At 38.5% G+C, this 25,320-nt stretch overlaps 2 protein-coding genes and 1 long non-coding RNA gene across 12 annotated transcripts in view; 2 read left to right on the top strand and 1 right to left on the bottom strand.

Moving 5' to 3' along the window:
- Nucleotides 1–9,221: 9,221 nt before the first annotated feature.
- LOC145442844 (uncharacterized) lies at nt 9,222–13,274 on the bottom strand. The gene is made up of 2 exons (XM_080320868.1): nt 13,082–13,274; nt 9,222–11,340 (listed from the first exon to the last, which is right to left on the bottom strand). The coding sequence occupies exon 2, from the start codon at nt 11,266–11,268 to the stop codon at nt 9,904–9,906; it is 1,365 nt and encodes a 454-aa protein (XP_080176994.1). The 5' UTR covers nt 11,269–11,340; nt 13,082–13,274; the 3' UTR covers nt 9,222–9,903.
- A 232-nt stretch (nt 13,275–13,506) lies between these two features.
- LOC145442791 (sodium/hydrogen exchanger 3-like) overlaps nt 13,507–25,320 on the top strand; it is a 50,607-nt gene continuing 38,793 nt past the window's right edge. For 4 of the 10 annotated variants that reach the window (XM_080320795.1, XM_080320788.1, XM_080320798.1 and 1 more), the window contains exons 1-5: nt 13,508–13,841; nt 13,920–14,033; nt 15,371–15,463; nt 16,210–16,530; nt 17,470–17,630. In XM_080320795.1, the coding sequence (XP_080176921.1) occupies nt 13,748–13,841; nt 13,920–14,033; nt 15,371–15,463; nt 16,210–16,530; nt 17,470–17,630 (783 nt within the window). In that variant the 5' untranslated portion in view covers nt 13,508–13,747. Of the gene's footprint in view, nt 13,842–13,919; nt 14,034–15,370; nt 15,464–16,209; nt 16,531–17,469; nt 17,631–25,320 lie in introns of all 10 variants that reach the window. The other 6 variants (XM_080320794.1, XM_080320793.1, XM_080320791.1 and 3 more) reach the window with 3 other exon arrangements.
- On the top strand, nt 19,804–25,136 carry LOC145443002 (uncharacterized). The gene is made up of 2 exons (XR_013916257.1): nt 19,804–23,058; nt 24,233–25,136. It is a non-coding gene; the product is annotated as an uncharacterized LOC145443002 (long non-coding RNA).

Genomic DNA, 25,320 nt, shown 5'->3' with positions numbered 1-25,320 from the left:
ATCTGGTACACCCCTGTACACCCCATCCAAGTGGTACACCCTTAAAACATTATGGTACATTCTGGGGTGTACAATACACCCGGTTGAAGAGCCATGATCTACAGCACAGTGATTCTCAAACTCGAGGCCCCTGGCTATGCCGCTGGAGTTATAGACACCAGAGGTGGTCAGTAACGAAGTACTTCTACTTTTTCGAAGTACTCAAGTAGTTTTCCTCTACTTCTGCTACTTACTCAAGTAGATCTTATTTTCTCTACTTATACTTTTACTTCGTAATATTTTGTGATCTACTTACTTACTTTTCGCTATTTTCAGTTTGTCAAGTAGAAGTAGTTTAATCCATTAATCAGGAAGATAGCCTGAGGAATTTAGGGGCTGTTGTCACGGAGTATCAACATATAATTTTCATAACAGTTCAGTAAAGCCCAGAATTTTCGTCGCGCTTCGCGCTCAGTGGATACGGAGTAACCAGTATGATTTCTCGAAAGTATCGGTGAATATAATTTAGGTAGCGGGTTGGCGTAGTTCCGTTCACACCGCATTGTCGCCCTTCGCCTATGTGAAATATTTTATCACAATATATTTGGCTCATCATAACATTTCAAACTGATGTTTCGCAATCTAGCATTTACTTATCATATCGTAATCCAGAACTGCGCGGCGTGTCCTAATCTAGAAAGTGGACTCTGACTTTTTTTTTAGTTTTCGAGCTGTTTTAGCATACCACCTTTGAAACTTTCTGGACTAAAGACATGAAATATATTTTCCGATTTTAGAAGTAGTATTTATATTTCACTTTCAATTCCCAGTATCATATACTTTGAGTTCTAATTCATATCAGTTCCTTTGTCTGGATAACATACACGTTGAACTATAAATGCAAGGGTAATAGTGCCTTTAATTTCTGGAAATAATGCTACACAATATGGCATTTTTACGATCCTCCATATTTTTTATTAACGTTTCTCCGTATTGCTTTTCGACTAAACTACGGACCTTATAATATGGGGGAGTGAGTCATACCATGATATTTTCCAAGCTGTTCGAGTAAACAGAGGATTAGTATCGCATTTCCATTTTCCATATCATTGCTATCATTTTCATCCCATGATGCGGACGAATGCTTATGCTGTCGAAAGCTGAATACCTCCTGGTATGCATCAATGTGAATCAAGCTCGATCGGTGCCTTTCGCATAGCTCAATTTGCCCCTTCTGACAATCCATGCGAACGAATTACGATCGTTTTCACAACTACTTACTTACTTGAGTAGATTTGAAGTCAGTCAATTCTACTTCTACTTCAAGTAGTTTTAGGTTGCTTATGGAATAAGTACTTCTACTCGTACTTGAGTAGATTTTTTCGTCACTACTTCTACTTCTACTTGAGTAGCTTTCTTGACTACTTTCACCACCTCTTATAGACACCGCGTTGCATCTCGCAGAAAGTACCAATTCAATATGTTTGAGCTCTCGCGGCGGTTTACCTAAGAATCATTATAGACGGATATCGCAATCTGAACACATGTCAACTCCATCCTGCTCTACTCCAAAAGGAACTAAGCATAAGCATTTTCTCATGATATCACAAAAGGAATGTAATTTACAAGCTACGTACAGCTGATGAACATTGTTCGATATTGCACACCCGGTCAACATGTTCTGAAGTTTAAACTTGCTTAATTAGCTATTCATTGGTCCATTCTAAAGCGCATCTGGTACCACATCTCAATGGTACACCCTTTTAACACCCGGTTGAGTTGATTGTTCCGAATGGAAAATCCATCAGAGACCAAGACAAAAGATTCTGGAAATTTGGAACCATACATGTCAGAACCACGAGAGAGGACGAGAAGGCATACGAAGTCGTCAAAGCAATATGCGACGTAGGCCTGGACATCGTCAGTTTACAAGAAGTGAAACGACTTGATAGAAGAGGCGAATGGATGTAAATACAAATTTTACTGGCAAGGACACAAATCCATTCGAAAACATGGTGTCGGCATATTAATTCGACAATGCAGCTTCATAAAGATTCGCGACGTAATTAACCTATCCCCCAGATTGATTGTGGCTAAACTTATACCGTGCACAACCTTGACTTAAAATTTATTATCATCACATATGCCCCAACGGAAGGCAAAGCGTCATCAACCAAGGCCGAATTTTACAATAGTCTTTTCAAAATCTGCAAAGCAGATGACAGTAAAAAGCACGCAAAAGTTATTGTAATGGAAGATATGAATGCTTCGACGAACCTATGCGAAACGCACAGCTCTTTCAATGGCAAGAAGGGCGTAATGAACTGCATATACAATGATAACGGGGATCGCCTGATCAACTTCTGCAGAGTGAAACGCCTATGCGTCTCTAGCACGTTATACACAGAAGAAAACGGCATGGACTAGCCCCGATGGCAAAACGTGAAAAAATGGACTACATTCTTTGTGAGTCCTCGCTGAGGCAATATACGACCGACTGCTGTACAATAAGATGTATTTCAATAAAATCAGATCATACGATTCAAGCGGCAAAAATGATACACCATTGACGAGACAAGAACGCTTCAGACCACGGAAATTTAATGAACCAAAAGAAGGCATGTCCTGGAAGAGTCATATTCAGTCCCTAGAAACTAAATTATCACCGAAGTGCGGCCTGTTCTACAGCCTTGGGCGCTTCATGCCAGCATGGGTTCTCCTGATACTCTTTAAATCCTTAATCCAATCGAAGTTACATTATGGCATCCTCTGTTGGGGGGCTGCCAGTAAAACTGCACTCAAGCCACTGCAGAAACTACAGCATAAAGTGCTCCGAATCATAGCTAGGGCCCCAAAGGGGCCTGGCTGCCCATCCAACAAGTCGCTGCTGAAGAGATTCGGTGTCCTAAACATAGAAGATATGCGGAAACTAGAAATCGCCAAGTTTATGTATCAGTTTCACTGCGGTCGTTGCCCCGAATATTTCAATGACTTCTTTACCTCTGAATCAAAAGCGCACAAGTACAACACACGCGCGTCCACGTCGTCCAAATATCATATGATCGACCGAAAAGATCATCGCTCCATCAAATATGCCGGACCTGATGTGTGGAACAGTATCCCGCCGGCCATCCGACAGTCGACGAGCATGTCCACATTCAAGTCGAAATACAAGCAATTACTACTAAATAAATACAGTCCATCCTCAAGATTACCGGACCACGACTGACCTATCGATCTCGCTTCCCATGACATGCCGCCCCATTTCTTGTCGCTTTCTTTTTCTATACTGTATTCTTTACTTTCATTCAGTGTGCATGCCTCCTCTTTACTACGCCTAGGCCAAGGTGGGTGTCCGATTCCATTGACAAATCCAAGTCGCTTCGACATCTTCCTGTCTATTCAGTGTATCGCATTTTTTGTGGTGTATTGAAGTGATAAAATTGCTAATAAACCAATGATGATGATGATGAAGGCGGGGCCCCTGACCTACGCTACCTAAACGATACCGACTACATAAACAGCAGAGATGAGCATGGATTAGGATTAGGTTTTGAAAAAACAGGATTTGTGAAATTTTGTCGGATTTGGATTGGATTTGGATTAGTCATTTTTTTCGGAACGGATTAGGATTTGGATTGGATTTTACTATTTTCTGGGAGATTGAAATGTCGTGTGGCGAATGGCGACTAACTTTATTCAGATCAGTTATTAATGTACTTATGGTTACTAAGTTATCTTGAATCAAGTGAATCGTTGGTTGTGAAAGAAAATTTTCGAATCCCTCCATTGCATAAATTAGTATTTTTTATGAATTTCCAGTTGGAATCGGATTAGGATTGGACATGGACTTGAATATGAAAAAGTTATGGATTAGGATTTGGATTTGGATTTGAAGGTTCGGATTTGGATTGGATTAGGACATAGAAATTTCAAATCCGCTCATCTCTGATAAACAGGCTAATCGAATATGTTGAACAATCTCTTTCAATAGGCCATTTGCAGGACTTCGATCACGTGACAAGATACGCATAGCAACCACAAATTGGTTAGCACGCTACTTTCTCGCGCACCTGCTTCAGTGCTAAATATCGCATAGTGTACTGTTGATTTCTGGTTGTAAACATTTCGGAAATTTGTTGTAGAAGTCATCAGAGATTTACCTGTGCTAGATGTCAATCCTGTACAAAGCATATAGAATTATATCGTCAGAATTACGCAGAAATCCCTCGTTAACGTATAGCCTTATTTCGGATACAGTATATTATCGTTTTCGGGCTGTAAACGTTTTATAACAGTGTCATGGAAATGCGCAAGGATTCAAATATGTTGGATGTCTTTGATTCATGAACTATGCAAACTCTTTGCGTCAAAATGGTCGACATTGTAGCCGTTATTTGGTAGTCAACTATGATTTTATGACACAAAATTCGACATTGCAGGACATTGACTGCGTGATATTTATTGCAGCATTAAGTTAGGTGTGGATTGTATACTATACTATAGTTGTATTATAGTGGTAGTTGGTAATCATTGCAGCATTTTGATGATTGATATCGATTGCAATATATATAGGATACAGCTATTTTTAAGCCTAGAGACAATGACTGCCAGTACATTGATGTGTTAGGAATTCATGCAATGTGCTACATACCATATATATATATTAAACATCCTATGCTATTGTATGGCTTCTCAGTTAAACAATTGAAAATATTTAGACCTCTACACCTATATTACAAGTTATTGATCATTCTGCCATGCTGCCAAGTGCCACTACCCGAAGAAAAATGATCATCAGCAGCTCCAATTGAGGGTGCAACAAACTGTCTCGAGGCCTGGATTACTTGATTGATTGCCTGGATTGGATTACTTCACTGTTTGGCACAGTGAAAATATCTTGAGTTTTAAGACATGGCTTTACCACATGTATACTAATTAATGATCTGATGGATTATCCCACGAGAGCCGAGCATAGGCAACTAAGAAATTGATGATGCCCTCAACAAGAATTCAGCCTGGAACCAATTATGATCACCACATAAAATTTGGTCATGCGGTAGAAGGCAACGTGGCTTCATGCCAACAGAAAATGTCAGCAGTTGATCTGACCACTGAATAACTGTCCTGAACTTCTTTCCCAATGTTGATGTCTGCTTTGAAAATGATATTTCATTTGTGTAAAGATAAGCGCTCTTCCGTAGATGCTATGAATCTGTCTAGACAAGTGGCTATGGAGGTAGAGGAAAATACATAGGCATAAGAGTCTCGGCAGTTCTTGAACTTGATAAGGTTGACGTGCATTTTTCTTCAACAATTTCCTATGCTCTGGGTATCGAATGCAAAACTAAAATTAATAAATTGCACTTCTTTCCAAGTTTATTTGTAAATTCAATGAATCAAAGAATATCATAAGTTCAGAATATTACAGAGTCAATGCAAAAGAAACAATGTTCGTCGTCTTTAGAGGGTGTTTCTGAGTTGGTTGAACCAATACACAGAGGGGGTCATCAACGAAGTACTATTTTACCTGAGTACTAGCGTCATGATGAGTTTAGGCTACTTCCACTTCTACTTGAAACTTTTTAGGTAGTACTTTTTGTCAGATTTGTGATTTTGTCAACTAGAAAGTAGCTTTGGCGCATGATTGCATCCCCTTCAAGCGTGAGGTTGTCGTAACAACTGGGCAAAATAGCCCCAGTACCACGGTAACTAAATTAATTTTTGAAAATTGCACCTATTTGTGGTGTCATTACCCTTTTGCGTTAATCAAGAAGATGCACCATGCAATGCTTACAGTTGTCACGTGGCATTAATTTGTAAAACCAAGTGACCCTCAACCAAATCTACTTCATGTAACGAATTTCATGATTACTTTTCAGAAATTCATTTCTACTTCCACTTGAAGTACTTTGGACATGTCCTGGAAGTAACTAGTGCTACTTGTACTGGAGTATAAATTACGGCGTTACTTCTGCTCGGTTCCCAACAATGACCACGTTGACCACCTCTGGGTATAGGATGACCGATCTTGTCACTGCGGTTGAGCTGCTCTAAGATTTATTTGATAGTTTTACTTCCCTTAGTTCGCTAAATAGCGCACATGTAACATCAACTATTTATCAAAATCGCGTGTGATTTTCCAAATTCACTTCAATCGCAGTTGCGAAGTAGTGCTAATAAAATCGGCATTGTATAAGACAACAATAAAGTGCACTGCTTTGTTTCGTCTTGATGGCAGGTTCTCTCAAAAGATACTTCCGACGTGTTCAGCGACATTGTTTTATAGCAGCACGACAGCACCCAAACCAGCAGACAGTATATCCTGATCATTGCGGGTCGCAGCTGCTTCAGTCATATCTTCCATCCAAAATCAGGCTCCACAACAGACAAATAGTACTGCTTGAACTAACAAATACTCTAACCAGAATATAAACCAATCGCTTTACTTCAAATACATAAATTTAAGTACATATGATCAGAGTTGAGTACGGTAATACGACTACGTTACCGATGGATTTCTGCGTAATTCTGACGATATCATTCTAAATGTTTTGTACAGGATTGACATCGAGCATAGATGAATCTCTGATGACTTCTACAACAAATTTCCGAAACGTTTACAACCAGAAATCAACAGTACACTATGCGATATTTAGCACTGAAGCAGGTGCGCGAGAAACAGAGATGAGCGGATTTGAAATTTCTATGTCCTAATCCAATCCAAATCCGAATCTGCAAATCCAAATCCTAATCCATAACTTTTTCATATTCAAGTCCATGTCCAATCCCAATCCGATTCTAACTAGAAATTCAGAAAAAATGCTAATCTATGTAAGGGAGGAATTGGAAAATTTTCTTTCACTACCAACAATTCCCTTGATTCAAGATAACTTAGTAACCATAAGTACATTAATAACTGATCTGAATAAAGTTTGTCGCCATTCGCCACACGACATATCGATCTCCCAGAAAATAGGTAAATCCAATCCAAATCCTAATCCGACCAGAAAAAAATCTTTAATCCTAATCCAATCCAAATCCGCCAAAATTTCACAAATCCTGTTTTTTAAAATCCTAATCCTAATCCATGCTCATCTCTGGCGAGAAAGCAGCGTGCTAACCAATTTGTGGTTGCTATGCGTATCTAGTCACGTGATCGAAGTCCTGCAAATGGCCTATTGACTGCCAGGGAAATGATGTGGACACAGTATACGAAAACCTAGCACTATCGATGCAAAAATGTCGACGCAGAACATACTCCCGCAATATAAAAAGGAAAAAATTCGGAAACTTATGGGAAAGTGATCAATCACTGAACGATTTGCTACAGAAACTGAAAGACGAGGGACATAACAATCCGGACTCTCAGAAAGCCATAACACTCCTCAGAAAGAAGATTAGAAGAAGGAACAACTTTTTGATGAACAGACACTGAAAAACTGAAGCAGAAAAAATAAATCTAAATGCGATAAACAGGGAAACCGAAACTCTGTTCAAAAACGCTAAAGCAAAGCACACGGTTGTACTCTGGGTAAAGGAAACAGCACATTTCCTGCCAGGCCAACTGGCTTAATTCATCAAAAAACATTTTGATGCACAAGGAAACGAGAAATCGGTTGGGATGCCAAATGATCTGGAAAACATTTCAAATGCTTTACAGTTGATGCAAGAAAATAGCTCCATTATTGATAAAGACCCACCAACACTCGAGGAAATTAAACGAACTCCCGAATAATTGAACCATAAGAAATCCAGTTCAGACGTACCACCGCAGATTTTGAGAGCAATGGCGTCAAACAATATGGGAGATTGAAAATTTACCGCAATCATTCGGCCACAGCAAGGTAACGGCCATATGGAAAAATGAAGGAAGCAGTCCGATCCATCAACAAATTGCGCTATCCAAGTTGGAAGCGTATTCTGCAAACTGTTAATACAAATGATCATTCAAGAATAAAAGAATGGTCAGGGTTGTAATGACTCGAGTAACGATTTTCTGATGACTCGATTTGACTCGAGTCATTTTCTCAAATTACAGAAATGACTCGACTCGAATCAACCTGTGTGTTGACTCGACTTGAACTCGAGTCCTTGCGCATGACTCGAACCAAGTCATATGACTCGAGACTCAGATGTCCAAGACCGACATTACATTGTAATTTCAAAGAATAGTAAAGTAATCACACTATTGGGATTTCGTCTATTGGTACTGGTACTTGAAGATGCGACCATAAACTGTTAAAAGTGAGGAAAATTAGTATATTTAAAATGCGAACCTTTCGATATCACCAAACAGAGTTATAAAAAGTGGGTTCAGCAAGACTTTAACTGGAAACTGAGCAGTCAGCACAATGACTTGGACTCTGACTCGAGTCATAATACTATGACTCGGACTCGAACCTCTGCTCGAGGACTTGGACTATAGGACTTGAGTCGGTGGTGAATCGAAAATGACTCGACTTGACTCGAGTCAAAACTATAAAAGTGAGATTGACTTATGAGTTATGACTCGGAGCTTTGTGACTTGGTTACAATCCTGAAGGAAACGAATGTGGGTATATCCGAAATCAACATTAGGATCAGCTCGGCTCATGCAGCTTTCAAAACCTATAAATACCTGCTTCGAAACTTCAGAATCTGGATTTGGTACAAGAATTAAAAAAATTAAATGCCTTTGCTAGAAGTCGACTCACATGACTGCAGCGTATGGTCTCTTTCAGAAAATCAAAGAAACGTCCTGAATGTCTGCTACAGACAATTTTTGCAAAAAATGATACATGGAGGCTACACTCGAAAGGGAACCGACCGCGCCTTCAAAATTAGTAATGAGAATCTTCATAAAATCTGTCGCGCCGAAGACCTCTCATCATTCATTGATCACCAACAAGCAAAATTTCTTGCACAGATAATTCGAAAACCTGATGACAGTGTCGTGAAGCCAATAACCTTTGAAGATGAGAATCAAAAAAGGAACATCCTGATGAACAATGTCCTTAATCGGAACGACACCGACATTCTCGAAAGAAGCACTTTCACGCGAAATCTAATTTATATTTGAAATCTTTGATGCTGTCTTTTCTCGATGGATACTTCCATCACCTCGGTGATGGTGCTCTTAGTCTGAACGAAGACAGAGCTATACCTATATATATATAAGATCCCTGCCCTACACAACAACTCCGGCATGCCCAGGGGTGTATGGAACAGTCACTCTAGTTGTGCTCCTGATATCACACAAATTCATTCATACACCAATATATTTTATTGATAGAATACACGATTACACTCGAGTGATATACAGACACATATTTAACGGTATTGGCAAATAAAGGTATAATGTATCTTTAAAATGCAGCAAAAATCAATTGAGTAATTGACAGCTTCGGATTGGCATTTAGCACAAAGTTGGCAATCAGCAACGTTAAACGTATAAGAGGTAAATTACTTCACGGAAAGGCACGGCACACAGTAATGAATGCATTATAAACAAAAGAAAAAATACATTGATATCTGCATGATTGAATTCCTGAATTTGTCTTGGCACCAATGCCAATACGAAGAGCTCTTGGCATATTATCAAATTGAAATCTATAAAATAATATTGGAAGCAAAATTTCATTTGGAAGAAAGTGGAAGTTTGTTTCGATTTTCTTTGGTAAGGTAGTCGGTGAGATACAGCAGTTGAATGCGTTCATGATTAATTATTAGGTTCATGGTGAATATATTGACTCTTCTCAGGTGTATGCTTTTCTCAGCTGACATGATAACAGTATTTCAGTAGATTCTGCAGAAGCATAGTTGATAGTCTCCTGTAGATTCGTTTTTTCACACAATATTTGGGTAAGGATCATACATTAAATGAATCGTTTTTCCTATCGATCCTGACCATACTAAGATTTGTTATCACTCTGACAAAGGACACTAATTTTTCTTGCTCGTAGCGATGTAGTTGACCCAGAACGAGCTGAGACAGGTGGCGTCCCTTACCTTTAAATCATTTCGCGATAACATCATGCCATAATCAAGGGGGGTTACTTCAGAAGTTAGAGTTTTGCCGGGATCACTGGTTTGATGTTGGGTGTCTTGTGTCCCGGAGTCACTCTGAGATTTCACTTTTGCCTTTTTCTTTTTGGGGGCCTTCTGATTTGGGTACTTATATTCCAATTCTGGAATGAGGACTGCATCATGTCCATAAACAGGCTCAGTAATAAAAACTACTTCATTTTTTCCTCTCGACAAACTAGTAGACACTGCCTTAGATTTACTGTGAATGGATGATGTTTTATGTTTATCTTTACTTGTGTTTGGCTTAGTGCTATTATCAAGTAGATAATTACTAGGGTTGTCAGGGGAAAGGCCGTGATGTTGTAACATTTGATGGGCTGCAGCATGATTTACCATTGCAACATCGTAAGCATGTTGGACTGATCTAAACTTATTCATTAGTCTTGTTTTTTGAGGTGATTCCGGCAGAGAACCGGCTGTGGGTTCGATGGGTGGTAAAGGTGACATCTTTTTCATTGAATGCAGCTTAGGTGGATCAAGTTTGACCTTGAATCTGAGCAGATTAGGATCTACTTTTGAGATGGGAGTATTTGACTCATTTTGCATAGCAGGGTTTTTTGTGGGTGTTTCATTGAACGTGACAGTACGGCGTTTTCGCAAATTAGACTTGAGTGTCTGATGTCGCGAACTGAAACGATCGACTATTAGTCGGTTCAGAATATCCGGTGGCACATCAGTAGGTAAAGGATTCGACCACAGGTCACTGTCGTGCAAGGCACGGCTCCAAAACATGTCCTCCTCATTTTTTGACTTGATTAAACCCCTTTGCCGCATCATATCACGCGCTGCTATGAGATGGTAATACTTTGACTTTGACACTTTGCGCACATACTCTTCGTCGTGTCTTAATTTGTGATGCTGTAATTTCGGCAATTTCTTTGTCTTAGGTCTGGATCTGGTACACTTCACTTCGTTGTCGCTTTTCGCAATATTTTTTCGCTGCTTCAGCACTTTTCTTTCCAGATTCTCGACGTAATCGTCATAATGCTGCTCCTTGAGCTTTTCGAGATCTTTCAAAGCTGTTAGATGTTTATTATATTCGATTACATCGGCAAAAGTACCTTCTCCCGTGTAGCAAGAGCTTTTAATTGATGAAGCGTATCCGATAGAAGGCTTGGAGGAAAAGGTATGGAATTTAGACGAGTGTTGAAATGGTGTTTCAAGAAGGAAGGATTTCGAATTTGAATCCATGTTTGCAAATGTAGAGTCTGGTTCAATCATATAATCATCATGATAGTTCCTTCTTTTCCTATCCTTATCATCTCTATAGATTGATCCAGATTTCTTCTACTTCTGAAATAAAAGGGAAAAAAAATGTATAATCATTCTGCCGAGTTCACTAAGTTCCAATTTCACTGGTACAGTAATAATACACTCCAAGTCATTATCTTTATTCGGATAGGTAAGCGCATTTAGCATACTAAAATATCATTAGATGGTGCAGTAGATAGGACTTGCTGTTCTTTAAGTAATATGGTAACCATACACTATATAGGTTGGACAGTCCAAGTACTTATCCTGCATCCCAATGGCGAAGTCTCAATCCACAGATACACTCAATACAGATATATGCCTTGCCTAGGTTTTAGGTTGTAGCAGGGATATCTAGAATTCCAGATATCCCTGGTTTTTAGGTTCGAGTCAAACAGGAGAAAAGCGAAATTATATAGGCAAGTAATGACGAGAGAATACCGCAAAGCTTGTGCAATGTGGAAGTAATATCAAATTACCATATTATGCAACACATGGTAAGCCAGGGTTGTAACCAAGTCACAAGGCTCCGAGTCACAAGTCAATCTCACTTTTATAGTTTTGACTCGAGTCAAGTCGAGTCATTTTCAATTCATCACCAAGTCAAGTCCTAGTCCAAGTCATCGAGCAGGGGTTTGAGTCCGAGTCATGGTATTATGACTCGAGTCCGAGTCCAAGTCATTGTGTTGACTGCTCAGTTTCCTGGTATAGTCTTGCTGAACCCACTTTTATAACTCTTTTTGGTGATATCGAATGGTTCGCATTTATAATATACAAATTTTCTTCACTTTCAACAGTTTCTGGTCGCATTTTCAAGTACGGTACCAGTATCAATAGACGAAATCCCAATATGGTGTTTACTTCACTATTCTTCAAAATTACAATGAAATGTCGATCTTGGCCGACTGAGCCTCGATTCAAATGACTTGGTTCGAGTCATGTGCAATGACTCGAGTCCAAGTCGAGTCAATACACAGATTGACTCGAGTCGAGTAGAGTCATTTCCGTATTGTGAGAAAATGACTCGAGTCAAGTCGAGTCATAAGAAAATCGTGACTCGAGTCTGACTCGGGTCATTACAACCCTGTGGTAAGCTACGGTAAGTATTATGTCCATAATACCAGATGCAGTATGGGTCTAAACAACATACAAGGTTAAGTGGACCACGGTGAACTGCAACAGGTAGAACACCAAATGTTTGATGCAGACCAATATAGGTCTTCTTATTGCAGTCAAAGTGGGAAACCAGTCAAGCTATCTATTTACATATCGTAAGTAATTTAAATATGATCATAGCTTCTGATATATATATAGAGCGAGAAAGTGTAATGGTTGTGCGTCCGGCTTCTCGATCGGTAGGTCGTGGGTTCGATCCCCGGCCGGGTCAGACCAAAGACTCGAAAACTGGTATCCGCTGCTATCCTGGATACTGGATAGCATGGAGGAGAAAAAACCCGGGGTGCAGACTAGATGACCTTACTATAAAGGCAGTATCGCATCTCCGCCGTCAAAGCATCTCGATGGTGCAGGCGAAAAAGAATACCATATCTCTCTATATGATAAAAATTTCAGTCTATGGTTGCAGTCATGTAGTAATCCCTATGGCTGGCATTACTCTAACATTTTTCACCTCACTTTAACACATTACTACGCCATATGTTCCTTGTTCTGCCCAAGCAGTATACTATAGCATATGTCATTCTGTTCAGTGTTCAGAACCGACATAACGATGGACCCAGCATCCCGGAAATATATTCATACAAAAGAATATGAGTGTACTTACATAGCCAAATAGTCATACAATATCCTAGCCCCACTCGCAACCTATATTTTGAATAGAGAGCGACAGAACTTCAACTTTTGTTGCTCTGTGATCCACGCCGAAGCTGCAGCGTCAGTATACGTCCTGTACCCATAGAAACGTCGCCGAAGCGGAGACTGAATCATGGAGTTTATACTGAAATGATGAAAAAAGTCGTTGTAAAATAAAATAGGTAACGCTTACAGAGGTTATTTTGCAGTGGTAGCACTATAGAGTATGACTCATACTCTATAGTAGCACATACTTGCATTGCTTGCCAGATGAACGATATACGAGAAAACTCCAGGACAACCCAGGGATATCTAAAACTCTTCCTGGACAACCTCTGACCGCTTTACCTCACATCGATGGCCCGCGAGATGCTGCTGCTGAGTCGAAACAAAAATAATAATCGAGCCCGAGTGTGCAATCTGCAGCAAGTTCTGCAATGTCATTCCGTAGATTTGTAACAGCTAAAAACCGTTCAGGTATTAGCGGACGATTGTAGATATCGAAAAGAAGCCTCAAACATGCAAAACGTAGCTTCCAGTATCGAAATTCAGTACAGGTAGCGCCTGAATAGCGCTTGTGAGCGGTCTTCAACTTTCATCAAAACCTTTGTGGAGATATCCACCAATTAGAAACAGCATGTCTTGTCGGAACGTTTGCGTTGCTGCTGTCATATTTTTTGTCTGTGTGTCCAGCACTGATGGATTTTACCTGGGGAATAAAGGAAAGGAAGGTGTGTGATTTTTGCGTCGTCACTTTGTTCGTAATGCGAATTCTTTTGCATTAACGAACTTCGCTTTTAATGAAACAGGTTACACTCTTGGACGTTATTCAGTTTGGTATCATCGTATGAAGCGTAGTACAGATGAGGAAACGGCTACTGGAAATCATACTGATAATGATCCTTCGCATTCATCCCACCCAGGTATATTGCGATATTTTTATGAGCAAAATAAGAGATGTATTAGGATGTCTCGGATTTGGAAGTCCAATATTTCTAGTGTCTGATCAATTTGGGTGACTACTCTTAAGGGGCACTGCACTCTAAAAATGATGTGGTCTCAAATTGAAGGATAAAACAAAACATAAATTTTGGCCGCAGCCGTTTGCTTCAGAACCCCACCGTAATGGAGCTGAATGTATTGAAATTTCCTCAAACACATCACGCTCCAGCAGTCACGCAGAGATCGAACTTTATATAGTTGTCAGCCGATGTTATGAAGGAAATATGTCGTACAGGACAGAAATAGAATACACTAGGCCCGATTTTGACATAATCTCCTGACTGAACATCTTCCGTTGAACGCGGTATCTAAACCACCTTGGCGTGCCGTGTACGACATATTTCCTTCATGACATCGGCTGACAACTATATAAAGTTCGATCTCTGCGTGACTGCTGGAGTGTGATGTGTTGCGGGGAAATTTCAAAACATTGCATCTCCATTACGGTGGCGTTCTGAAGGAAACGGCTGCAGCTAAAAAAAAATTTTTGTTTTACTCTTCAATTTGAGACTACATTATTTTTAGAGTGCAGAGGTTCCCTTTAAGTTGTATCGACACCTTTCTATCTTGTGCAATGTACGTTGTATCGCAATCTTGTGGTGTTTTGAAAGGAAAATTATTAACTGTGAATTGAAAAAAAATGATATGGAGTAGGTCTACCTGCACCGTACCTGTACCTTTAGTATGCCTTGCTGCTTGTTCTCGGCTCATGTCATCGGTTTTGGCCTACCATAAATGCTTTTTGTCACTAATACAAGATGTGACACTAAAATTGTATCAGTCATGCAACAAATTTACAGTCCTACATTACACGTAATTTTTGAAAAGGTATCTTTGTTCCACATCAGCAGAAGTGCATAAACTTGGAGCATGTATCCCCAATAATATCTCGTTTTTGACGAAAGCAAGTATTTTATTTGCAGCTCATAAAAATCGTAGTCCAAGAGAGAAATGTCCCCAACAGGCAATGTCTGAAACAACTTGCAACTGTATCATAACCTCTAAAAAGACGTTACACTGCTTATGAGATTATGTTTATTGTCATTTTGAACGTTGTCGTGTTTGATTGTTAAAGCTGTCTGGATGTGGGACTTGTGTTCCGAAGCTACTATTTCTAGCTGCCTAAATTCGTACATCCGAAACTTCCCAAATTGTAGTGAATTGAATTTCTATCATTGCAGAAATCTATTTGGGCATAATGATCAAAATGTTTTTAATCCTGATTCAAACCGTCAGTCTAATGCTGAATTGTTTTCAGACCGTTACCAGATTGCTACCATCAACTGGAGTCGGGTGGAAAATCCATTCATTGTGTGCATATGGATTCTATTTGCGGGTCTTGCAAAAGTCGGTAAGCAATCGTATGTGTTCTTGTTCAGATGCCCTCCATGCCAAACAATGATAATTATAACCGGTTAGGATTGTGTGTATTTTCGATTCTGGAATGCCCAAAAATAGCTAGTGTTGTTCTGTCTTGCAGTCCTATACTAATTCGTGCATTTTTTCACTAGGGTTTTATTGCTACGATTAACTATATAGCCTAACTGAGAGAGAAAAAAAATTGTTATTGGTCAACCGTGTAAATGAATACCTAACAAAAATGCAATTAGATGAAACATGGTACAGGCTGAAGATGAGGAAGGTAGAGATGACATAATGCTGTTGTCAAATTCGAGCCACCCACTGATGTTGATATAATAATAATATCTAGCAAATCGCAATGAATACAATGGCAGTAAAAGTACCAGTGATTGCATCCATTGATTTTAATTTATATCGGAATACTTTGTCTTGTCTGGCATTGAACCAGGTGGTCCACTTCAGCGGTTTTATTTATGTCAAGGTTTGGTTGTGCTTTGCTTAATTTCCAAATCAATATTGATATGCAAAATACCAAATTATGTTTAAGGTGATATTGGCCTACAACTGGCACTGTATTCTTTGTGGTTGCATAAAAGGTACACATTTGAATTTTCCACATAAGGAATGATACTCGGGTACTCGACTCAACTCAGAGCTTAATACTTGATACCGCCCAGTCCTAGTTATCTTACGCATCAAATTTCTTAGTAAACATTTTTTCGATTTTTCCGACAGGCTTCCGCTCCCAATATATGCACAAAGTCGTGTCGAGAGTACCGGAAAGCTGTCTGCTGATTTGTCTGGGCCTGGTCGTGGGGGGAATCGCGTACGCCATCAACCCGCAACATCAGATCGACAAACTCTTGTTCAACCCCGACACCTTTTTCCTTTTTATTTTACCGCCCATTGTGTTAGAGGCCGGATATTTCATGCCGAAAGAACCGTTTTTCGACAATCTCGGGAGTATCTTGGTGTACGCGATCGCCGGGACGCTGTTTAACGCATTTGCGATCGGATTATCTCTATTCGGAGTGTATTCGGCGAATTGTATGCCAGGTGGGTTCGCTTTTCTGTCATCACGCCAGACTTGTTCAAACTACTGGATTTTGAAAATGCCCTACCAAAACTGGAACTAGAACTACTCACTTTTCAAAACCCTCGACTAGAACTAGAACTACTCACTTTTCTAAACTGCCGTAACAACTGGAACTAGAATTACTTTTCTAAACTTGCTACTGGAACTAAAACTAGAGCTACTCAAATTTCTAAACTCACAACTAGAACTAGAATTACTCACTATTCAAAACTCACAACTAGAACTGGAATTACTCACTTTTCTAAACTCGCCACTAGAACTAAAACTAGAGCTACTCAATGTTTCTAAACTCACAACTAGAACTAGAACTGCTCCCTTTTCAAAACTCACAGCTTGAACTACTACTCGCTTATTAAAATGCGCAACTAGAATTTATTCACTTTTCAAAACTCACAACTGGAACTAGAATTACTTTTCTAAACTTGCTACTGGAACTAAAACTAGAGCTACTCAAATTTCTAAACTCACAACTAGAACTAGAATTACTCACTATTCAAAACTCACAACTAGAACTGGAATTACTCACTTTTCTAAACTCGCCACTAGAACTAAAACTAGAGCTACTCAATGTTTCTAAACTCACAACTAGAACTAGAACTGCTCCCTTTTCAAAACTCACAGCTTGAACTACTACTCGCTTATTAAAATGCGCAACTAGAATTTATTCACTAGTTTCAACACTCACAACTTGAACTAGAACTACTCGCTTTTCAAAATGTGCAGCTAAAACTAGAATTACTCACTTTTCAAAATGCTCAACTAGAACTAGAACTACTAAAAAAACAGTAAGTAGTTGACTGTGAACTAACTTGATTGGTAGTTTGTACAAGTCTTATCCCATGGCTTTGCCTGATACGAACTGAAATTTAATTAATTTTAACTATTTATTTATTTGTCAGGCATGACCGAACTCACTCTTCTTCAGTGCCTTCTCTTCGGCAGTATTATATCCGCGGTGGATCCCGTCGCCGTGATATCGGTGTTTGAGGAAATTCACGTTAACATTGTGTTATACATATGTGTCTTCGGGGAATCGTTACTCAACGACGGTGTCGCTGTGGTACGTATTGGTTTATTATCATTATTATTATTGGTTCATTATGATGTCATAGGCATGCAATTTCAAATAATCGAAGCTTGCAGAGCTCATTGCACTATTTTAAGATGATACACAAACTCCTTCCATCTATGTACCTTGGGGTCAACTTTTATTATATATATATATATATCTTAGCCTATATTTATTTCATGCTGGTGACGTCATAATTGGTGATACCACTGTTGATATATATAAAATAGGGCTGTTCAAAAAAAAACTTTTTATTCAGATTTCACTGGCTGCTTGATAAAATTTTTAGGTTGGTGAAAACAACGCTGCACACCAACTTTGGCTCAATTCCAACCACTAGAAGCGATTTTCTTGCAGTGGAAAGCTTCAAATTTATACTTAAAAAACAAATAAATATATGTTCAAAATTTTTCTATTAACCCCATACAATTGTTAGGCTATCAGTAGAGATGATGCACACCAAATTTTGCTCAATTCCAACCACTAGAAGCTAAGTTATTGCAGTAGAAATGTATGTAGACAACTTGTTTCGTACAAGTTATATGTGAAAGTTTTGAAATTGTGCCGATCTGAGACGCCAAAAAGGTAGAGAACCACTGGTCTGTGGATTTCCTTTTATCTCTCGTGTATCAATTCCGAATTCGCCTTAGACGCGAATGCATCGATGATAATGCAGTTTGGATGTAATTATTTCGGATCTTTATGGAACGAATTATCAGCAGTTTGTTGTTGAAATGCATCCTTCAGTCGAATTTAAGTAATCGAGTAGCTTCCTTGTATCATGTAGCCTATGTCTCCTATTTCATGATGCAGAAAATATTATTAGACTTGGTAGGGGAGAGTGGGTAGGTATGGGCCACTGCCATATCTGGTGACTGTGACATCACATATGCTTGACAAGCTGTGTGATTGTTACAAAAAGGCTCCAGACTCACCCATGTTTCTTACAGCCATGAGGTCAGCGGAGTTTTTGACTCAGCTGGAGATATATAATTTTTGCGGTCTAAAGTAAATTTATTTGAAAATAGGGAATTTGGGTTTGAGTCCACATATGTGCATGTTTGGATTAGACTTATTTCTGGTGTGAAAGCTATAGAAATATGCTATCTATAGAGTATAGTTTTAATGCTTTGTCAATCTCTCGGATCTTGAAATTATGGTAAGAATCCCCAAGATGGAGTGTCTGAGGTATGGGCCTTTTAGCAGGTTGGGATATGGGCCGGCCCATACCTCAATAGGCTGGGGTATGGGACAGCATAGCATATACCTGAAATCAATATTTGATTGATCCTATTAAATATATTTATCTCTAGAATACAGAAGGTGTTGGTCTTATCCCTCCCATATACAATCACTTGAAAGTAAATCATGAAACCCATAAAAAGGCCAGTTTTCAGAATCAGATCTGAGCTTGGCAATATGAAACGTTAAAGTATGAGAGGTATCAAAAAGATAAGCATGCGGTCCGTACAAAATTGGTAGAGCTACATTAAACAGGTATATATATGGAAAAACAAGGGATTAGTCTCACCTGAAAAAGATTTAAAAATCGTTTTCCAATACTGTTTTTAATGAAGAGGAGAAAAGTTTGTTAGCACAGTATGTCATCATCATATGCTCAAATATGTATCATGGTTTGTCACTCCCACTTAAATAAGAGATAGAGCTGTGACATTTGGATTTGATGGGGTAATTGAGGCGAAAGAAGCATGGTTTGATAGTGATTTTCATGTAACATATTTTTAGTTGTCTTGTTTCGTTATGCGTTATGGCTTACGATCAATACGGGAATTGAAATATATGAATTGTCCACTTCCAGCCCAGCTTTATATCAGTATATACAAACTGTTGGTAACTGTGACAAGAGTTGAGGATTGTAGGATATGAATTGCATTTATTGATTCAATAACAGACAGCGGCCCATACCTCACCACCCCCCGGCCCATACCTCGTAGCCTATTTTTTATATACAAAAATGATGTATTGTTACAAAATTGGATGTCACTTCCAAATGCATGGGTATTTTAGCTTAATTCTACCAGTAATAGTTAGCCTTACAACTAATGATCGTCTATACCGAAATTTAGGAATATTAGACCAAGTTTGGCCAAGTTATAGCTTTGTAAGATTTGGTGGCCTATACCTACCCACTCTCCCCTATTCAATTCTGCAGTAATGGTTAGCCCAAGACGTGAAAATTACACTGAGATTAGAGCTATAGGAATAATAACGTTAATAGACTAATACACAGACATCTTTTTACCAGAGTAACGTAATTTACCCTTTCCTCCGTTCGGCCCCGTTAATTTTCCTTTTGTGCAGATGTCGAGTAATTTTGAATAATTTATAATTGCACTCCTCTGGGTTGAATTACATTGCAAGCTAAATGTGTAATGTTGTTTTGAATTTAACTAGTCAGGGAATATCTAACTAGAAATATGAATCTATCGTTTGAGCTCTCTCACAAGTTAACCATTAGACAACCTATTTCAGATGTTCAATGCCATTTTTCCAATTTGCAGTTACATGATCAATCAAGTAGAATTCTTGTTCATATCATGCAGTCAATGAAAAGTAATCAAATGATGGGCCTCACTCATGTAGGTTAACTAAGTCAAGTTTGTGTGTTGTATCATATACATAGGCTAAATCGTATTATGGTTTGTTTGCTAGGCTAACAATGTCTCCCAGATTTAATTTGCATTTTAGCTGACCTGACCCTTATCTGCTTTAAATTGGAGTTCATATTGAGATAATGAACTAGGCCTACTATATTTTTCAGGATCTTCATCTCAATATTAATAGCAAACTAATTATTACATATCTGAATATAATAATTACAGTGCAGCTCATATTTGAGAATGTTGGGCTGACTCAATCGTACAATATTTTGCCCTCGAAATTTCAGTAAGTAGGCTAGTCTCAGGTTAAGGGTATGTGAAAAATTGATAAAATCCACCAAAATGTTCGTCGGTCATTTGGTGAGTGGTGGCCTACTTCAGAATGAGGAATCCAGAAAACAGCTGGAAAAGCACAAGTCCTGATGGCGGTGCATTAATATACTTCCTTCAATGCTATGGATATGGGTGTTCAATAATCCAATAATGAAAGGCTCTTTATGAAATATGTGAAATTATGATGAAACTGTATTGAGGTGATATTTACTTAGTAGTCTGTCCTTGGAATATATTTGTGCTGTAAGTAGGCTATATGACTTCATCGGTGGAATTTGGTATTTACCAAGTTGTTTGTATTTGAAAGGAATTTGAACTGAGAATTTACGACTTACTAGGTCGAACACGTGTGTTTGTTCAAAAACTGAGAATCTGAATTTTCTTTCTACCATCACATGAAGTTCCTGGTATCTGTTGACTCTTCTTGAGATTCAACTGTGTTCATTGAACACTTACTCGGTTGCTTCATGATGATTTGGTCTGCATTTTGTGATGAGCTGCTACCCTTAAATGCCCTGGGGTGGTCCACGGGTCCGTATGTGAACTGCTGCTAGCTACAGTAGATGTAAATTTAAAGATTTCTCTGATGATGTATCGCTTGTATGGGTTGCCAACTACGCACCAACAGTTTTGTCTCGCAGCAACACAACTATAATTTTCTCATTACGGTGATAAGAAAGCATCGTGGTTGTCATATTGTTTTTATATTTGTTGCAGATTTTTATATGGTGAGAAATTGAACTATTTTTTCAACTTTGTTCACAGTTATGTGCATAATTACATTATAGCTCTGATTTCAATTTTATTACTATGTGCGACTCCCCAAGGAAATAACTGACTCATAGAAAATTAATTTTGATTGTGATTTCATTGATTCCGGGTTACCATTTATTATTTGTTTGAACAATATTGATCATGCGGATGTTGCTAAATCTAAGTATCAGAACACAAGAGACTGTGTGTATAATCTACATCCCAAGATCACACTGGCTTGAGCAATATATATTTGACCCTGGTAACGTATCAGCAGATGTTTTCTGGTAGTAGATATCAAATATCCACTCATGATCAGTATTGAATATGAGATGCCACATGGTACATTGATGTGTATACCATTATAAATTAGCACATATACAACAGTGTGGAATTATTTGAGAGTAAATGAGCATTGTGATTCAAATAGCCTACCAGAGATGTCCATGTCAATGCAATCATCTCAAAAAAAAGCATAGAGCCACCACTTTGTGACTCAGAGCGCAAGCAATCACTTAGCCCTAATTGTTTGAAATTTCATGCAGGTGAAGTCATATTTGGTGATACATACGTTGATATGCAATGTTCATTCCGATTCTCTACTAGTTGCAAAGGATTACCCCTGAGGAGTGTCAGTGTTATATATTCGGAGGGGGGGATATTCAAATATGAATATAATGTTGAATATTATTTTCATGTAGGCCTACGCGCCTACCCTTAACGATTGTGCATTTAAAAATCCAGTATATACATAGCTCTGTGAACCATAGCCTTTAAACATGTTATATCAGTATAGCCCAATTATATGTATTTGCTCCACTACATTTGTTTAATATTTTTCTCCTTGTGTTCTGCATTTTGTAGATTATAGACGTCAAGCGGTACTGCCTATGCCCTGGGCTTATTTTTTATTTATTGCGTTTATGCGATCTTGAAATAAACTCTTTCTCAATCTAAATCTGCATGATCATCGCCCATTTCCGCACCGTAGCTATAGGATGAAACATATCTGTCATTGATACACTCTCCAAGCTGGTGCACAAAGAAATGTGTTTCTACAAGCCTTGGGTGTTTATGAGAGAACAAGGGAAAGAATTCTTTTCTGAGGATTGCAGATTCAGTCATGCTGTAATTGAATCCGTTTGAGTTCCGATAACGCGTTGTAAACGACAATAGAGTAATGGAGGTTGTCATTAATTAATATAGATTGCATTAATACCCTTGATCGATTTGAATACATTTCTGGGTAGGTTGCTGACCTCGATACATTCATGTAACTTTGACCGACCAATAAAATGGTAGTGCCTGATCGGTAATGTTTATTCGGTCTGAAAGATTTTAGTAAATACCACTGCGAATATCAATATTCTGTATTCCTTGTATTCCAAGCCCCAAAGGTAGGCTAATTAATGCAACAATGGTCTATTATATTTCCATTTGATCTAATGTCGTACTTCAGGATTACAATAGGTTATTTGCCTGCTTCATTGTGACATGAATTAAATATATATCAGTTATCAGTGGATTATTGAAAAGTGGGGTTATATTAATGCCTGTGCTGCCAGTGTGGATCAAAGATTTTTTCACATCAAATGGGCTAAATATCTTTGTACAAAAAGAGATAGGGTAACCATCCCATTCTGGCTCTTTATAGATACGACTGGCTATTCACAAATAAAAGCCTTTGACTTACCATCCGGGCTTTGATGTAGGTATTAGAGATGTACGGATCATGGTTTTTCAGGATCCTGATCCAATCCTGTTTCATGATATCATAATCCTGATCCAATCCTGATCCTGTTGCAATCGCATATTTCAGTATCCGAGTCCAAAAATGATCCTGTTTCAAAAATTGCTTCACGATCCATGTTACTATGAGTAGCGGTCAATATTATATTACCATATGTGATTTCTGAAAAAGAAAACATCACCAGAAGCTGAAGGCTGGATGAACTTACAAAATAATGTTAGTTTAAATACTGTAAACAGACAATCTATAACTTAAATTGTATTCAAGAGCTGCAACATGGTAATCTTTAAGATGCAGACTGAAAACAAAGAAATGATGGCACAATCAGCCTGACCTCACTTGAAAACATCCTCATCAGCACTTTACAACACAAATAAAGCATCTAAACCGTCAGCTGAGAGGAAGGATCGTTTTTTGTCAATAGTATTCCCACACAAACTGAACACCCTTTCACTGAATGCACTTGATGCAGGAATACTGATTCAGATTACCCCAACAGCAAGTCTATACTGAGATTTGTATACAATGTATGTCATGGCAATTGTACTGACATTTGTCCAATACTTCAGTAAGCCGATGCCATCTCCAAACTATGAGTCACTCAAAAGACTCTTAATATAGGATTCGAGCTAATCAAAATCTCCTAATCAGTTTAACTTTGACATGATATTGGCAGCACAATACATATACTCAGCATATTTCCCATCTTGCTTGTGTACCAAGTGTCGGAACTGTCTCCAAACATCACTTTTCGTCTTTGTGACGGTATTTTCGTCAGCGGTTACAACGTCATTCCGAGCAATCAATTCTGAAATCTCTGACAATATGAATTAGGCAAGAACCCCAAATGATATCAAGATCCGACGAATGAGCAACTCAAGACTATTCTGCCGTTGAAATTTCCTAAGCGGAAAATACATATTATCCGTCTTTTACAAGTAAAAAATATGGTTCCGAGAAGATAAGTTTTACGTTGCCTGAATCTTAACTGCCTGAATCTAAACATGTTGGACAGGATTCTGATCAGGTTTTCGTCAAAATAAGAATCCTGTCCTGATCCAGATCCGGCAAAACAGTAAAATTTGGATTCATGACCTGTTAGAATCCAAAATCCTGATCCTGTACATCTCTAGTAGGTATACTTTTAAAAGCCTCTGTAGTACTTCTCAGGCATTTCATTTTTTACTTTTCCAAGAACACGCTTAGGCCTATCTAACAAGTAGCCATTTCTACTTCTACTGCTGCCTGAGTACATTTTTTGGTGATACGCTAGATTGAATTCAAATTGAAGATAATTTTTCATCCCGGAACGGGTCATTCAGTGAGGCTTTACACATTGTCTGTGATCCCGGGCATGATTTATAGCCCTGTCCTGAATAATTACTGTGGTACTCTAATTTTCACTCGCTGTTTTTCAAACAAGCATGTGAGCATGTGACATTTTGAATGTATTTTTAACGAATGTGCCTTCAGTCTGACTTTAAAGCAGTGGTTCCCAACCTGGGGGGCGTGAAAGCTCGGAAGGGGGGCGCGAAGAAGCGATCAATTGAAAAAAAATTCGCGCTTTGCGCGATTCACCTCCAATTCATGCGTGTTTCTCTATATATATACACCAAATTTTATATTTTTTAATTCTCTCATCAACAGTTATAACCTTCCATGCCATCAAAACATTTGTTGGAGTTGCTAGCATCCCGGTTGAATTTTGTGATATGACGATAAAGGGGGCGCAAAATTTTTCACTATCATAAAGGGGGGCGTGTCTAAAAAAAGGTTGGGAACCGCTGCTTTAAAGATATCATCGAATTCCTATATTCTGAAAAATGAATGAATTAATGAAAGATATAGCCTACTGTGTTTTTCAAGACACTTAAAAATATTTAGCTAATATAACATCTAGCAATTGTCCCCCCATCATTTTCTCTTTCCAAAATCCTTGGCAACTAACTAGCTTCCATAACCCGAATGTCCTGGACTCCTGGCGACATCGTTCGCCTTTTTAAAAATTTATAATGTAAATTTCTATCAGGTACAGAAAAACTCTTCAAAAATCACCTAATCACATCTACTTTTAGAATTTGCTGTTGACCCGTGTTACTATATGTAGCTAATAGTCTGTATTATGTATCCTGACAAACTAATACTAAAGTAATTATTATCGAAAGTGGCCGTAATACTAATACGGATGACAAAAATATCATTTTAGAAATTTCAAATTCAATTG

Source organism: Botryllus schlosseri, chromosome 7 (assembly GCF_051294905.1).
Source record: "Botryllus schlosseri isolate E-star chromosome 7, Bs_hap1, whole genome shotgun sequence".
Lineage (NCBI taxonomy): Eukaryota > Metazoa > Chordata > Ascidiacea > Stolidobranchia > Styelidae > Botryllus > Botryllus schlosseri.
This window is presented reverse-complemented; position numbering and strand designations above follow the sequence as displayed.

What these genes read in the sequence shown, in the direction of transcription:
- LOC145442844 (XM_080320868.1), bottom strand. Translation starts at nt 11,268, where the DNA reads ATGATTGAACCAGACTCTACATTTGCAAACATGGATTCAAATTCGAAA.